The sequence below is a fragment of the Tupaia chinensis genome, unplaced genomic scaffold (genome assembly GCF_000334495.1).
Source record: "Tupaia chinensis unplaced genomic scaffold, TupChi_1.0 Scaffold000447_1, whole genome shotgun sequence".
Classification (NCBI taxonomy): domain Eukaryota; kingdom Metazoa; phylum Chordata; class Mammalia; order Scandentia; family Tupaiidae; genus Tupaia; species Tupaia belangeri.
The window spans coordinates 631,845-647,870 of record NW_006159952.1 but is presented as its reverse complement, the minus strand read 5'-3'; the positions used below and the strand labels follow the sequence as shown (position 1 = coordinate 647,870).

Sequence of the window (16,026 nt, the reverse complement as noted above, 5' to 3'; positions counted from 1 at the left end):
ACCGAGACACAGAGACAGAGATAAAGGGCCATAGGGGCTCCCTATCACACCAGCTTGTTTGCTGGAGGCTGAATTATCAGTAGAAAATCTTAATTTCTCTTTTTCCCTGAACTGACTAGTTTGCAGGAGTCATGAGGAATCTTCTTCCAAAGTCTGAGAATTTTTGATGACTCCTTAGGGACATAATTTAATTAAACTGATTCTATGAAGCAGTCTTTTTGTTGTTGCTTTTATACATTTTTGTCACAGGCTTCACAGTGACCAGAAAACTGACTCCTTAACTTTTATTCTTATTAGAACCGTCATTTGTCTGCATTTCTTTCAGTTTTATTTTTCATTATTCTCTGCCTTATCTTAGAACCATTTACATACAGAGCCTCCCTACCCAACCATAAGCTGCTCGGAGAGAGCCGAGTTCCTAACAGCTGTTTTAAGACTATGTGCACAATGGCTACAAGCAACCAAATAATTTACATGTAGGTAAAATTAAGTGGCACTGAAATATTCTAGATATTGGTGATAGTGTGTCTAACCCTTTTTGTTTCATTCCAGTTCTTTTTTTTTTTTTTAAGAGATTTTTGCTACAGGATGTGTGTGCTTGCCAGAGAGACAAAAAGTGAGATATTGCCCCCCCGCAGGGGGATGGCCACTATGCAATCCTTTCTCCTCCATTCTCCTTCAAGATTTTAGTACGCGTGCACACATGACTGGCATGAGTTTCAAGCCACTGGGTCCAGGACTCAAACTGCAATAGACCACGTGGGAGTCCAGTACCTTAACCTCTACACATCTGCTGGCCCCTTCTTTCCAGTTCTTAAAAATTTGATACAAAAATGACTGCATTTTAACTTTTTCATGAAAATATTTATAGCAAGAAACTCCTTCTATAAAATGCATACCATAGTCTAGCAATGTGACAGCCAAAATTAAAATGCCTGTGCTCAGGACCAGCAGGTGGCATGGTGGGTAAGGTGCTAGACTCCCACATAGCGAACCACGGTTCAGGTCCCAGACCTGGTGGCTTGCTTTCTCACTTTCCCTATCTCTTTCTCTGTCTCTCTTTGGTGAGTGCATGTGCTCTACAGAAAATTTTAAAATAATAATGACAAATAAAGTTAAATACACAATTCTAAAAAGAAAAATTGCCATCTGATATGGTGGGCAGATCTGGCTGGTCTGGTCCATTTCTTAGCTTTGCTCCTGCCTCTAGAAGCTTCTGAGCTAGAAATTTCTAACGAGAGAAACATTTGAATCCTCTTTTCCCAATGATGTGACTACGGTTAAAATTCCTTCAGAGCGCCTACCAAAATCTCTTGAATATTTTGTTCCCTATTCACCAATGTGGTTAAATGTCCTAATTTGAAGGGAGATTTACTGAAAACAGATACAAGTCATTCAGAGCTATGTACTAACTTGATAAGTATATTAAACGAAGGTGTGGTTGGCCAAGTGAGTATGTGTAAACATAACATATTTAGATAAACGTACTTCATAGTCATACTTCACATATTTTAGAAATATAAAACCTTGGTCAAGAGGGATTTAAGTACAGATAAGCATTAGAAAAATAAATGCTACTAAATAAATATGGAAGGCACTCAATATATTTACAGTACAGTTCATGCTTTCTTTGTATCTCTACTAGCCATACGTTTCTATTACCCTCTATACATTTATGATATTGAAGACAAAAACAAACACTTGCTTATTCTTGTCTGCATATTATTCCCACAAAGAAAAAATGGATTTGACTACTGGTTTTCTTGACCAAGTTAGGAAAAGAATACATTCACTTATCACATAATTCTACAAACACTGCTGTTAATTTTATTGTTTTACGAACCCTCAAATGCTCTCAGTAGCAGCTATGCTGACTCTAAGCACTCAAGAAAAGGAAAAGGCTTGTTGTCAAATTTCCAAGGTAGGCCAGCCCCATTCAACCTTTCCTGACCTTCTTTTAGTGTTCTTTCCTGCTTTTTGGGTCATCCCTTCACTCTTTTTATGACCTGTCTATATTTATGTTACAAACTAGCAAACCAGACATATCATTATCAACGTTAACATTAGTGTTAATCATCCTTAATACAAAACATATTGTTGTAATGAGACCAACCGTATAAAACCAAAACTTGACAATGGGAGCACTGTAGAATTCATAGAACTTCCTGGTCCATGGAAGGCTTTTGGGCCCACTAGTTAAATCAAAGTGCTGATTCTCATCCAGTTTTTCATCAGGGCCCCTTTCCAAATCACAGTCCTTCTGTAAAATAAACAAACATCATTTTTTGTAAGGCAGCTTAACTAAAATATTGACAGGGGTAGACATTCACAGACCATAATAAATGATGTTTTACAAATTAATTGGGCAACCCACTTGCCAAATTGCAATCTTACACATAAAGGGAGAGAAAAATCACATGAATTATATAAAACATTGACTAATTGAGGAAAACAAGGTATTTCTAAAATGCAAGCTGCATATCCACAAATCAAACACAGGATAAAAGTACTTCCAGGGGCTAGCAGGTGGCATGGTGGTTAAAGGCACTGAGTTCCCACATGGCCGACCACAGTTGGAGTCCCAGACCTGGTGGCTTGCTTTCTCATTCCCTCCTCCCCTCACTCTGCTCTGTCCCTCTCTGGTCAAATTAAAAATAAATTAATTGGGGAACCAGCAGTTAGCATAATGGCTATGTCGCTGGACTCCCACATAGTCAACCGCGGTTCGCGGCCCAGACACAGTGGCTTAAAACTCACGCCAGGCCCGTGTGCGTGTGTGCCCAAGATCCTGAGAGGAGAATGGAGGAGAAGGGATTGTGGCGTGACCATCCCCCATGGGGAGTGATTTCTCGCTTTCTGTCTCTATGTCTCTCTCTGTCTGTCTGGTGAGCGCATGCGCCCTATAGCGAAAAACTTCTCAAAAAAATTAATTAATTAAATTAAATAATTCTTAAAACAAAACAAAAAAAAAGTACTCCCAAAGATTTAAAAATGGGCCCCATTCCTGTTCAGCTTAATTTCCATTAGCAATAATCTTGGAACCTAAGAATATTACTAACATCCCTGTGAAATCAACAGGGGATGCTCTAGTCATTCCTTAGTACAGGAGGACAGAATGAATATGCAGCAGGTGCATCTTTTCCAAGTCACAGGAAAGTCTGGAACAGTATTAGCTTAGAATTCTGGACATTGATAGCTTCTGAACTTCTTTCTTTTTCTTTCTTTTTTAAAAAAAAATTATTTAACATTATTTATTATTATTTTTTTAATCTGACCAGAGGGAGATGGGGGGGTGGGAGGGCAGTGAGAAAACAAACTTCCAGGTCTGGGACTCAAACTGCGGTTTGCCATGTGGGAATCCAGTGCCTTAACTACCATGACACCTGCTGGCCCCTAGCTTCTCCACTTATTTCTAAAAGAGGTCTCTTTTCCCGGAGTGCAGCATTCTCAGGGTGTCTGGAGTTATCTGAACATCCTACAAACATATGTAAGTATTTGCATTGTACATGCATTTTTCTCAGGAAAGAATCAACTCTCTCATCAAATTCTCAAAAGTTGTGAGTCAGCCCAAAGGGGTGAATCCTTCTAGATGAAGAGCAATGACTGTCTATGTGGCAGAACAGAAAGCACTGAATGTGACTATACAATGCCCAGCAGAGCAGGCCTTCAAAAGAGAAAAGAAATGAAAAGAAAAGGAAGGAGCACTTGTAGCCAGTTACTTTTGAGAAGCAGGAATATAGGATGTTAAAAAAGGAAACAAAAGAGATGTCACCTTAGCTTATATATGCCTGTGTGGTTTTAAATTTTTCTAAAGAATTATTTATTTATGTAATTTTATCATTATTATTATTAATATTTTAATTAGACTAGAGAGAGAGAAAGGGAAAGTGAGAAAGCAAGTGGAGGAGTCCGACCCAGTGGGGCCCCAGGATCTGTTTGAGCCTTCAACCTTTGAGCACAGCCTTGGTCGGCTCAGCATGTTGACAAGGCCGCTGCTGTACACCCCCTCCCCACCCCCGACCTATGAGCAAGCTTGGGTCGACTCAGCATGTTGGCAAGGCCGCTTGTTATATGCTCCAGAGACTGTAGTAGCCTTGCTGGGAAGTGACCCCCCCCTCTGACTCCCTGATATACTACTATAAAAGAATTACATAGCTTTCTCATACATCTTGAGTATGTGGTAAGATTTCCCAAAAGTCCCCCAACTGCTCCCTTTTGCCCTGACCACATTTAATATAAATAACCTTATTACATACAATAGGATTAGGCCAAAACTGGCCCAGGACACTCTCGCCCCATGGTAACTAATGTTCTAACAAAATACATAACAGTGGTGCCATAGGCTACAAGTGAATCCACAACAAAACACTTAGGTACCATAAATCCACTTTAAAGTTTTTCATTAACTTGTTAGTCATTTTACTTTTGACTTAAGAAAAACCAGTACTGCTAGTTGGAGAAGCTGTTTAAAGTATCCCCTTATTCTCACCAAGTAAACAGTAGGGTCATCCCTTTAAAATAGATATATTAGGATTCCTCTAATTAAATTTTAGACCCCTATAGAGGACCAGCAGTTAGCACAATGGCTATGTCGCTGGACTCCCACATAGTCGACCGCGGTTCGCGTCCCGGACCCGGTAGCTTAAAACTCACGCCAGGTATGTGTGCATGCGTGCCCAAGATCCCAAGAGGAGAATGGAGGAGAAGGGATTGCAGAGTGGCCATCTCCCCTGAGGCATGATTTCTCGCTTTCTGTCTCTCTGTCTCTCTCTGTCTGGCGAGCACACGCGCCCTATAGCAAAAACCTCTCTAAAAAATGTAGATCCCTATAGAATTATATAAGTATTATTCTTTATTCAGATCCATAAGAACTCATACCTATACTTGAGAATTTCTTTTAGTAATTGCAAGACGGCTACTGTCGAACATCGGCTGATAATTAACTCTGCTTACTAGCAGTTGTCACTCTACAGAGAGCGATCTCTGGGAGTGTCCGACAGAGGACGTGCATGAAAAAGGCACTGAGGCCTCAGTCTTTCCTTCCTGGGCCACCTTCGACAAGACAACCCACCCCCGCCAAGGCTGGACCCCGGCAAGCAAGCAGTCAGGTCTAGGATGCAAACCACAATTGGCCATGTAAGAGTCCAGCATCTTAACCACCATGCCGCATGCAGATCTGGGTTTTAAATTTTTCATGGGAAATGAATTCATTTTATAATTTTAAAAATGAATCTTAAAAGAAAGAAAGATACTTTCGACAAGACAACCCACCCCCGCCAAGGCTGGACCCCGGCAAGCAAGCAGTCAGGTCTAGGATGCAAACCACAATTGGCCATGTAAGAGTCCAGCATCTTAACCACCATGCCGCATGCAGATCTGGGTTTTAAATTTTTCATGGGAAATGAATTCATTTTATAATTTTAAAAATGAATCTTAAAAGAAAGAAAGATACTTGGGAACAGCAGTTAGCATAATGGCTATGTCGCTGGACTCCCATGTAGTCAACCACGGTTCAAGACCTGGGCCCAGTGGCTTAAACTCACGCCAGGCACATGTGCATGCATGCCCAAGATCCCGAGAGGAGAATGGAAGAGAAGGGATTGTGGCATGGTCATCCCCCTGGGGGGTGATTTCTCGCTTTCTGTCTCTCTGTCTCTCTCTTTCTGGTGAGCGCATGGGCCCTATAGCAAAAACTTCTCAAAAAAAAAAAAAAGAAAGAAAGAAAGATTCTCTGCTGCTTCTCAAACTAGTCCATTTCTTACCATAAAAGCTCTTCCCTTAGTGTCAGGTTCGCAAGAGTACCAAGATTTCAAGCCGAGTAATGACCCAAACTTTGCTAGAATTGTGTTTATAATGAAGGAAAATGTGATTTTTTGAGTCCATAGGCATCGAGATGGACTATCTTGAATACCTGATTGATTATTCAGTCATTTACTTCACTGTGAGCAGTGGGGTTGGGGGTGGAGATTTAGAGATACAGGAACTGACCCAGTTGCTGACAGGATTTGAACCAGTCTACAGCTAAAATGGCTTAAAACCAATTAGAAAAGTTATAATTTACTTAGATCTTTATGATGCCGATACGACTTCAGAAAGACCTTGGAGAATAATTTCAGTAATAACTTTGTTATTAAGTAACTTGTGTTACTGATTTTTATAGGAGTATTTCATTAGTTCTTAATTACCCTTTTTTTAAAAGAATTACTTAATTTTATTTATTTAAATATGACCAGAGAAGGACAGAGTGAGACAGAGAGAGAGAAAAGGAAAGTGAGAAAGCAAGCCACCAGGTCTGGGACTAGAACTGCGGTCGGCCATGTGGGAGTCAAGTGACTTTAACCACCACATGACCTGCTGGCCCCTTAATTACTCTTGACAGTTTATTATGGAATATAAAGTGCTGCTTAAACCCACCTCTGAATTGGATTCAAATTCATCAACAGCTATGATGAAGATAATGTGGGAATATAAATTCAGATTAATAACTTTTTTTCTGCTTTAGAACAAGGTAAAGTTAAAAATATTTTACTTAGCTAACTTTTAGTCAATTCCAATGTTTCTCTGTCTCTCTCTCTGCCCTCTAGCAAAATCAGATACTACCAGTTACAAAGGACAAAATGATAACTTCAACAACTAACTCTATTCATGCCTATTTTCAAACGAATTATAGTCATCTTTCCTACTTAATGATGCTCTGATAAAATAGATTTTAATACTCAACTTTTTTTTTTTTTGGAGAGGTTTTTGCTAGAGTGTGTGTGTGCTTGCCAGAAAGACACAGAGAGACAGAAAGCAAAAATCATCCCCCTGGGAAGATGGCCACACTGCAATCCCTTCTCTTCCATTCTCCTCTCAGGATCTTGAGCACGCATGCATGCACACACTTCATGCCTATTTTCAAACGAATTATAGTCATCTTTACTACTTAATGATGCTCTGATAAAATAGATTTTAATACTCAACTTTTTTTTTTTTTTGGAGAGGTTTTTGCTAGAGTGTGTGTGTGCTTGCCAGAAAGACACAGAGAGACAGAAAGCAAAAATCATCCCCCTGGGAAGATGGCCACACTGCAATCCCTTCTCTTCCATTCTCCTCTCGGGATCTTGAGCACGCATGCATGCACACACACCTGGCGTGAGTTTAAGCCATCAGGTCCAGGACTCAAACTGTGGTCAACTACATGGAAGTCCCGTGACATAAAGCCATTACACTAACTGCTGGTCCCCTCAACTTTCTCAATATGTCTTCTTGATAATTTATTAACATGTCTAAGACTAAGCTCATTTTCCTCTTTCACACCCACTGCTTTTCAAATCTTCCCTGTTTCCATTCAAAATGGCTTTGTTTTACCCATCAACCCTTTGGTCATATTTGCTATCTCCCTCTCATCCATACATCATGTTCAAACCCTATTTGACTCTTCTTTTAAAACTGGGCTTTTCCTCTCCTTTTCCATTGCCACTGACTCGGTCTGAAGCCCTTATACTTCTCACCTGGATGGCTACAGTGGCCTACATTCTCACTATTTCCATTCTGTCTTCTTCATAAACCATCTTATAAACCTAACAGTCAGATCATCTTGCTATTCTGGTCATACATGTTGTTTGGTTCTCCATCACCTACAAAATAAAAACCAAATCCCACCATAGGACATACAAAAACCACCATGATTTTGCTTTAATCTACTTTGCAACCCAAACTTGGAAATCCTCCATGCCTGTTCCATAGACCCCCAATCTAGACTCCAGCCAAACCATATCCCTTGTGATGTTTTGCAAATGCTCTGCTAATTCCCACCTCTGTGGCCCTACTTACTATCTTCCTTCCCATGAATTTCTACTTTCCCTCTCCATATCCCCAGATCACAGACCAAATATCACCCCAATCATAAAGCTGTCACCAATCCCTAACTGCCACCTAGTAGTAACCCCTCGTAAAAGTCTTCTGGTGCTGATTAACCCATTCAGTCATTTCTCTAAAATTTATTTGTAAGAAAGGTCATGTCATTAAAGGCCATGTTTTCAATAGGTTAGCAGCTAGAAACTCTTATACTTTTCATGGTTAATTCATTTTGCCTATAGAAATTTCAATAGGAGTTTTATAAAATCTCATAAAACAAGTGCAATATTTAATTCTAGACAGTTTCAGCTTATGTATAATGGTCTTCCTAATCCTATTACCAAAAGTGCCTTCATTATATTCATTATCACTCACTCTAAAAAGGCACCTACCTTCAGTTTTCTCCTACAATACCACACATAAATTATGTTCCTAAACTGATCAATCCCATTTACTAAATTAGTATTATGAAATCTTCCATATCCCACAGAAGTGCTGCCTCTATCCCCCACCCTCTGCATGGCAAAACTCTAAAAACAAAGCAGCTAGTCAATAATTGTTGCTTAAGTTAAATTCAAAGATGAATGAAATGTTTTTACAATTAGTCTTTTTTTTTTTTTTCTAGATTTTTCTGGAGAGAGACAAAGAGAAGGAAAGTGAGAAATCAAACCCCAGGGAGGAAGGGTCATGGCACAATTCTTTCTTCTTCCATTCTCCTCCCGGGACTTTTGGGCATGCATGCACACACACCCAGTGAGACTTTCAAGCTGCTGGGTCCAGGACTGAAATGACTATCAGCCATGTGGGAGTCCATTGCCTTAACCACCACATCACCTGCTGGCTCCACTATGTCATTCTTCTTTCTTTTCTTTTTCTTTCTTTCTTTCTTCTTTTTTTTTTTTTTAGATATTCTTGCTATAGAACCCATGCACTCACCAGAGAGACAGAGAGAGATGGAGAGAGAAAAAATGAGAAGTAACCTCCCAGAAAGGATGGCCTTGCCATTGTACTTTCTCCTCCGTTCTCCTCTCAGGATTTTGGGCATGCACTCATGCATGCCTGGCGTGAGTTTCAAGCCACCAGGTCTGGGACTACAACTGTGATTGGCCATGTTGGAGTCCAGGGCCTTAACCACTACACCACTTGCCAACCCAGTCATTCTTAATAAAACAGATTTGGAACACTTTTTCCAAAAAAAAAAAAAAAGTTTTAAATTGAATAATGGTGAGACATCATGGATACTCCATCTGATGACAAGTACCATGGTGGCAGATGCCACATCTGCCTTAGTTAATGCAATGGTCCTGAAAGTCTTGTACCTTCTCAGGCATAGGGGGCCACTAAGTATTTTTTTGACTTAATAACGTAATATGGCCATGTCCAAATCACTCTGGTGGGCAACTGCTATAAGGAGGACTCTATATTACAACAAAACTTAATGTTTCAAGGGAACTGGAAGAACTTACAACATTTTCTAATGTTAAAAATCACAATTTTCATTCAAGAAAGGAATTTTTTCTCTAGGAGTTTTTCTTTGAAAATGACTGCTGGTGGGATGCCAAAAGTGCAGTTACATACACTTGCAAAGTACTATTTACTATTGTCTGTTAGAAACTGCCAACAGGAATTAGAAGGGGAAACAGGGAAGCAAAGTCCACCTAGCTGGGATGATCATCAAAGACTCCCTCCTGCCCAGTCTGCAATAGGTCCAGGACTTGAATGACTATCAGCCATGTGGGAGTCCAGTCCCTTAACCACCACACCACCTGCTGGCTCCACTATGACAGGCTGCTCTGGCCCATGCACACAACACATGAATTAGACCAACCACCTTCTGTTCCACCTATCCAGCTCAGCCTCCAGCCACATTGGGAACAGGGAGGTTTGGGTATACAGAAACCAAATACCTGAAAAATGAGTCTTTGGAAGAAATTTTTCCTCCTAAATGCTACCCCTACAAGCTAAAAAATTAGAGAAACTTCCCTCTGAGAATCCAAACCCAAAACCTCATACCACCCAGAGTAGAAGAGGGAAATTGGCCCAGAGCTAACACGCATCACAGGGAAGTACATGACCACAAAGCTACAGATACCTACCCTAAAGAAATAGGAGGAAGTGAGTATATCACCAGATGGCTAAAATCAAAGCAGAGTTCCAAGAAATATGAAAAAAACAGGAAATACTTACCCCCAACAAAGATACAGAATAACTCTTCACCAATAATAGATAAAACACAAGAGATCACAGAAATGTCAGAAAAAGAATTCAGAATAATCACTGTACCAAACTCAATAATATGCAAGTGAAAACAGACAACCAATTCCAGGAGATGAGAAAATCCTTTTATGATTTGAAGGAGGAAATACATAAAGAGATAGACACCCTGAAAAAGAATCAAACAGAACTTCTGGAGATAAAGAATACAATGCAAGAACTCAAAACCACCCTCGAAAGTACTAACACCAGATTACACCACACAAAAGAAAGAAGCTCTGCCATTAATGTCAAAATCTCCAATTCAGTCCAAGTAACTGAAAAGAATGAAGGAATAACCATTAAAAATAAGGATAACCCTAGATACCATTAAAAGGCTTACTAGCTGCATAATAGGCATTCTAGGAAGTGAAGAGACAGTTAAAGGCATAGAAAACAGCTTTCAAGATATATTAGCTGAAAAGTTTTCAAATGTAGAGAAGCATACACACATCTAAATCCAGGAAGGACACCAAGTAGATCTAACATAAGAAGATCCTCTCCAAGGCTTACCATAGCCAAACTGATTTAAAAAAAAAAAAAAAAATCAAAGATAGGGACCTAGCAATTGGCGTAATGGCTATGTCACTGGACTCCCATGTAGTAAACCATGATTCAAGTCCCGGACCTGGTGGCTTAAGCTCACACTGGGTGTGTGTGAGTGCATGCCCAGGATCCTGAGAGGAGAATGGAGGAGAAGGGACTGCAGCATGGCTATTCCCCCTGGGGGGTCATTTTTCGCTTTCTGTCTCTCTGTCTCTCTGTCTTTCTGGTGAGCGCACGCGCCCTATAGAAAAAAACTCTGCCCCCCCCCAAAAAAAAAATCAAAGATAAAGAAAATATTCTAAAAAAATGGAAGACAGAACTTCTAAGTTACTTACAAAGTACCCTATTAGACTAACATCTGACCTCTCAACTGAAACAATGCAGGCAATGAAAGAATGGAAAGACATATTTAAAATTCTGAAAGAAAAACTATTTCGGCCAAGAGAACTATATCTGGCAAGTTTATCCAGTGAGAAATAAAACCATTCTCAGACAGAAGCTGAAAAAAATTCACCAAAACTAGACCAGCTCTTCAGGAAATACTTAAAGAAATAGTACACCAAGAAAACTAAAGAGAGAGATAAATAAAAGTAAAAAAATACAAAACAATTAGGAAAAAAAAAAAAAGGTGGCAAGAGTAAGTCCACACATTATCAATAAGACTGAATGTCAATGGATTAAATTCACACAACTAAAAGTCACAGATTGACTCAATGATACAAAAACAAGAAACCTTGTCAACTTCACCACTGTGAAGTCTCCCCCAGCCAGTGTCTCCCTCCTAGATAAAGTGCTAGTGCTAACCAGGTAAAAAGGCTACTTTGTTCGCTCTTGCTCTCCCCTGTCCTTTCTAACTTTTATTCTCTTTTTGAAAAAACAGCTCTCTCCCCACCTTGGGCTTTTCTCTTGTTAATCTCTGTCTTTTTTTTCTCACCTAGGACAGAAGTTGCTAGCCATCTCCACTTTTGCCTGTTTTGGGCCTCTAGGTTCAACTTCAGGGCTGTGAGGTCTCCCCCAGCCAGTGTCCCCCACCCAGTCCCAGTGCTAGCCAGGTAGGAAGGCTGCTTTGCTCCCTTTTGCTCTCCTCTGTCCCTTCTAACTTTTTTCTCTCTTTTTGAAATAATAGCTCTCTGCCCTCCTCAGGCTTTTCTCTTGTTAATCTCTGTCTTTTTTCTCACCTTGGACAGAAAGCTGCTAGCCATCTCCACCTTTGCCTGTTTTGAGCCTCTGGGTTCAACTTCAGGGCTGTGAAGACTCCCCCAGCCAGTGTTCCCCTCCCAATCCCAGCACTAGCCAAGTAGGAAGGCTGTTTTGCTCCCTTTTGCTCCCCTCTGGTTTTCCATTTTCATCCCAATTTCATTTTTTGCAAACTAATTTTTTTCTTTTTCTCCTCTTTTTCTTCTAGTACTTTTCTTCTTTTTTCTTTGCTTTCTCTTCCTATTTCTATTTGCTACATTTTCTTTCCTTTTTTTTTTTTTTTTGGAGAGGTTTTTGCTATAGGGTGCGTGCGCTCGCCAGACAGACAGAGACAGAGAGACTGGAAGTAAGAAATCACCCCCCAGGGGGGATGGCCACACCGCAATCCCTTCTCCTCCATTCTCCTCTCAAGATCTTGGGCATGCACGCACACGCGCCCAGCGTGAGTTTTAAGCCACCGGATCCAGGACGCGAACCGCGGTCAACTATGTGAGAGTCCAGCAACATAGCCATTATGCTAACTGCTGGTCCCTATTTGCTACATTTTCTTTACCCTACTTTGCTGTTTTACTTCTCAGCCCTTACCCTCTGCCTAGAGATGATTAGGTGCATAGTAGCTAACCATCTGAGTATTGTGAGTTTTAGAGAATTCTTTGCACATCACTATAGTGGTTACAAAAATAGTGAAATTCTCCTTCATAAATCTGAATACAAAACTCCCCCTGTGATTCCCGCATTTGAGGACTTAGTAGAAGGGAGAAAATAGAACCGAGTTATTTCACAGTGGGGGAAACACACGAGTTCACAGCCACAGAATTCCTCTCGAACAAATTGACCAGAAGTGAATAAATTACCAAATGACTAAAAATCGAAAAACAGCCTCAAGGATGAGAGAATCAAGTAGTACTTCTCCACCAAGGGAACAATGTAACCTGTCTCCAAGTAGAGAAATTTAGAGTGTATTACCAAAACCTCAGAAAAAGAATTTAGAGTATTTACGGTAATAAAATTCTAATTGATAATAAAATTGATGCAAAAGAAAAGAGACATTGAGCTCCAAGAGATGAGGAAGTCCTTCCACAAATATGAAAGAAGAATTGGACACCATAAAAAAGAATCAAAAGGAACTGTTAGACATGAAGGTTGTAATACAGGAAATTAAAACCTCCCTCGAAAGTATCAAAAGCACTTTAGACCTCGCAGAGGATCGAGTTTCAGAAGTAGAAGACAAAACCAATCACCTAGAAAAAATTACCACAAATACTAAGAAAACTGAGGATAATATACAAGAAATACCAGATACCATGAAATGCCCAAATATATGAATAATTGGTATCTCGGAAGGTGAAGAAACTAATAAGGGCATTTGATAATCTATTGCACGGAATCCTGGAAGAAAACTTTCCAAGTCTAGAGAGGCACTCAAACATCTAGACTCAAGAAATACAAAAAACCCCAAGTGGAATCAATCCAAGAAGATCATCTCCATGCCACATTATAGTTAGATTGACCAAAATGACAGACCAAGACAAGATACTAAGATTGGCAAGAAAGAAATGTCAAATCACTAACAAAGGCTATCCCATCAGAATAATACCAGACCTCTCATCAGAAACAATGCAACAAAGAGAAGAATGCGGAAATGTATTCAAAGTGTTAAATGAAAAACAATTTCAACCAAGAATACTATGCCCAGCAAGATTATTCTTCATACGAGAAAAGAAAATAAAAATGTACTCAGATAAACAAAACCTGATAGAATGTACTCATTCCAAACAAGCTCTTCAAAAAATTCTGAAAGGAGTACTATACCAAGAAAACTAAAGAGAGGCACAGACAGCAATAACAGAAAAGAAAACAACCAGGAATATGGCCAACTTAATGGTAGGGACAAGTCTGGAAAAACCAGTAATAGCATTGAATGTCGATGGATTAAATTCTCCTATCAAGAGACACAGACTGGCTGAATGGATTAAAAATCAGAAACCCTCCATTTGCTGCCTACAAGAAACCCACCTCATTGATAAAGACATACATAGACTAAAAGTAAAGGGCTGGAAAAAGGTATTCCATGCAAATGGCAACCAAAAAAGAGCGGGAGTAGCTATACTGATTTCAGACAAAATAGTTTTTAAGACAAAAACCATAAGACAAGACAAAGAAGGACATTATATTGTAGTAAAAGGGCTAGTTCATCAAAAAGATATAACAATTATAAATATCTATGAACTGAACTCAGGAGCACCCCAATATGTAAAGGAAAGACTGCTAGATCTAAAAGAAGAAATAGACTGTAACACTATAATTTAATTGTTGGAGATCTCAACACCCCATTATCTCCTTTAGACAGGTCAAAGAGACAAGAAATAAGCAAAGAGATTCAGGACCTAAATGATACCATAAGTCAGATGGACTTGATGAATATCTATAAAACTTTTCACCCAAAAAACTCAAAATATACATTTTTCTCAGCCCTGCATGGTACTTTCTCAAAGACTGATCACATGATAGGGCACAAAACCAGCCTTTACAGATTCAAAGGCATAGAAACTAAATCCAGCATCTTCTCCGACCATGATGAAATTAAACTTGATATTAATCTCAGGAAAAGCCCTCGAAAATATACAAATACATGGAAACTAAATAACCTACTTCTGAATGACTCCATGACTACTGCAGAGATTAAGACAGAAACCAAAAGATTCATGGAAACTAATGATAATGAGTACACGAGTTTCCATAATCTCTGAGATACTGCAAAAGCAGTCAGAAGAGGGAAGTTCAGAGCAATCAGTGCACACAAGAAAAAGGTGGAAAGGTGGCAAAAGGAAAACCTAACACCATGCCTCATAGAATTGGAAAAAGGACCAAAAAAATCCAAAATATGCAGGGAGAAAAGAAATAATAAAGATTCAAGCAGAAATATATGAAATAGAAAATAAGCTAACTATATGGAAAATAAATGAAAGCAAAAGCTGGTTCTTTGAAAAGATAAACAAGATTGACACACCATTAGCCAGACTAATTAAGAAAAAAGAAAGGAACCAGATAAGTCAAATTCACAACAAATCATTACAACAAATGTAACGGAAGTACAAAACATTAGAGGATACTGTGAGTGACTCTATGCCAACAAAGAAGAAAATCTGGATGAGATGGACAAATTCCTGGACACATATAATCTACCAAGATTCACTCAATAAGACCTATAACAAGCAATGAAATTGCATCAGTAATAAATACCCTCCCAAGAAAGAAAACTCCAGGCCCCAATGGCTTCACTGTTGAATTTTACAACATTTTTAAAGAAGAGGTAACCCCCATTCTACTCACAATTTCTAGAGATCCAAAAGGAAGGAACCCTTTCAAATTAATTTTATGAAGCCTCCATTACCCTCATTCCCAAAACGAATAAGGATGTGACAAAAAAGAAAAACTACAGACCTATATCCCTGATGAATATAGATGCAAAAATTCTCAACAAGATACTTACTAACTGTATTCAACAGCATATAAAAAAGGTTATTCATCATGATCAGGTAGGCTTTATTCCAGGGATGCAAGGGCGGTTCAACAAATGCAAAACCATAAATGTAAAACACCACATTAACACAAAGAAAGGTACAAACCATACGATCACTTCAATCAATGCAGTAAAAGCATTCGACAAAATAAAACATGTCTTTTTTTTTTTTTTTTGAGAGATTTTCACTGTAGGGCGCGTGCGCTCGCCAGACAGACAGAGAGAGACATAGAGACAGAAAGCGAGAAATCACCCCCCAGGGGGGATGGTCACGCCGCAATCCCTTCTCCTCCATTCTCCTCTCGGGATCTTGGGCACGCACGCACACGCGCCCGGCGTGAGTTTTAAGCCACCGGGTCCCGGTCGACTACGTGGGAGTCCAGCGACATAGCCATTACGCTAACTGCTGGTTCCCAATAAAACATGTCTTTATGATCAAGATTCTCAGTAAAATTTGCATAGAAGGACCGTTTCTCAGCATAGTAGAAGTCATTTATGAAAAACCTACAGCTAACATTATACTGAACGGGGAAAAGTTTTTCACTAAAAATGGGTACAAAACAAGGCTGCCCACTGTCTCCGCTCCTATTCAATATACTACTGGAAGTTCTAGTCAATGTGATCAGAAAAAAGAAGGAAATAAAAGGCATCCCAATCGGGAAAGACGA

At 39.5% G+C, this 16,026-nt stretch overlaps 1 protein-coding gene across 1 annotated transcript in view; it reads right to left on the bottom strand.

The window, feature by feature from the left end:
• Positions 1-16,026, bottom strand: part of LOC102471583 (transient receptor potential cation channel subfamily M member 6) — a 207,034-nt gene that overhangs the window by 105,316 nt on the left and 85,692 nt on the right. Inside the window, exon 18 of the mRNA XM_006155328.2 lies at positions 2,114-2,260. Within this exon, the coding sequence (XP_006155390.1) occupies positions 2,114-2,260 (147 nt within the window). The remainder of the gene's footprint in view (positions 1-2,113; positions 2,261-16,026) is intronic.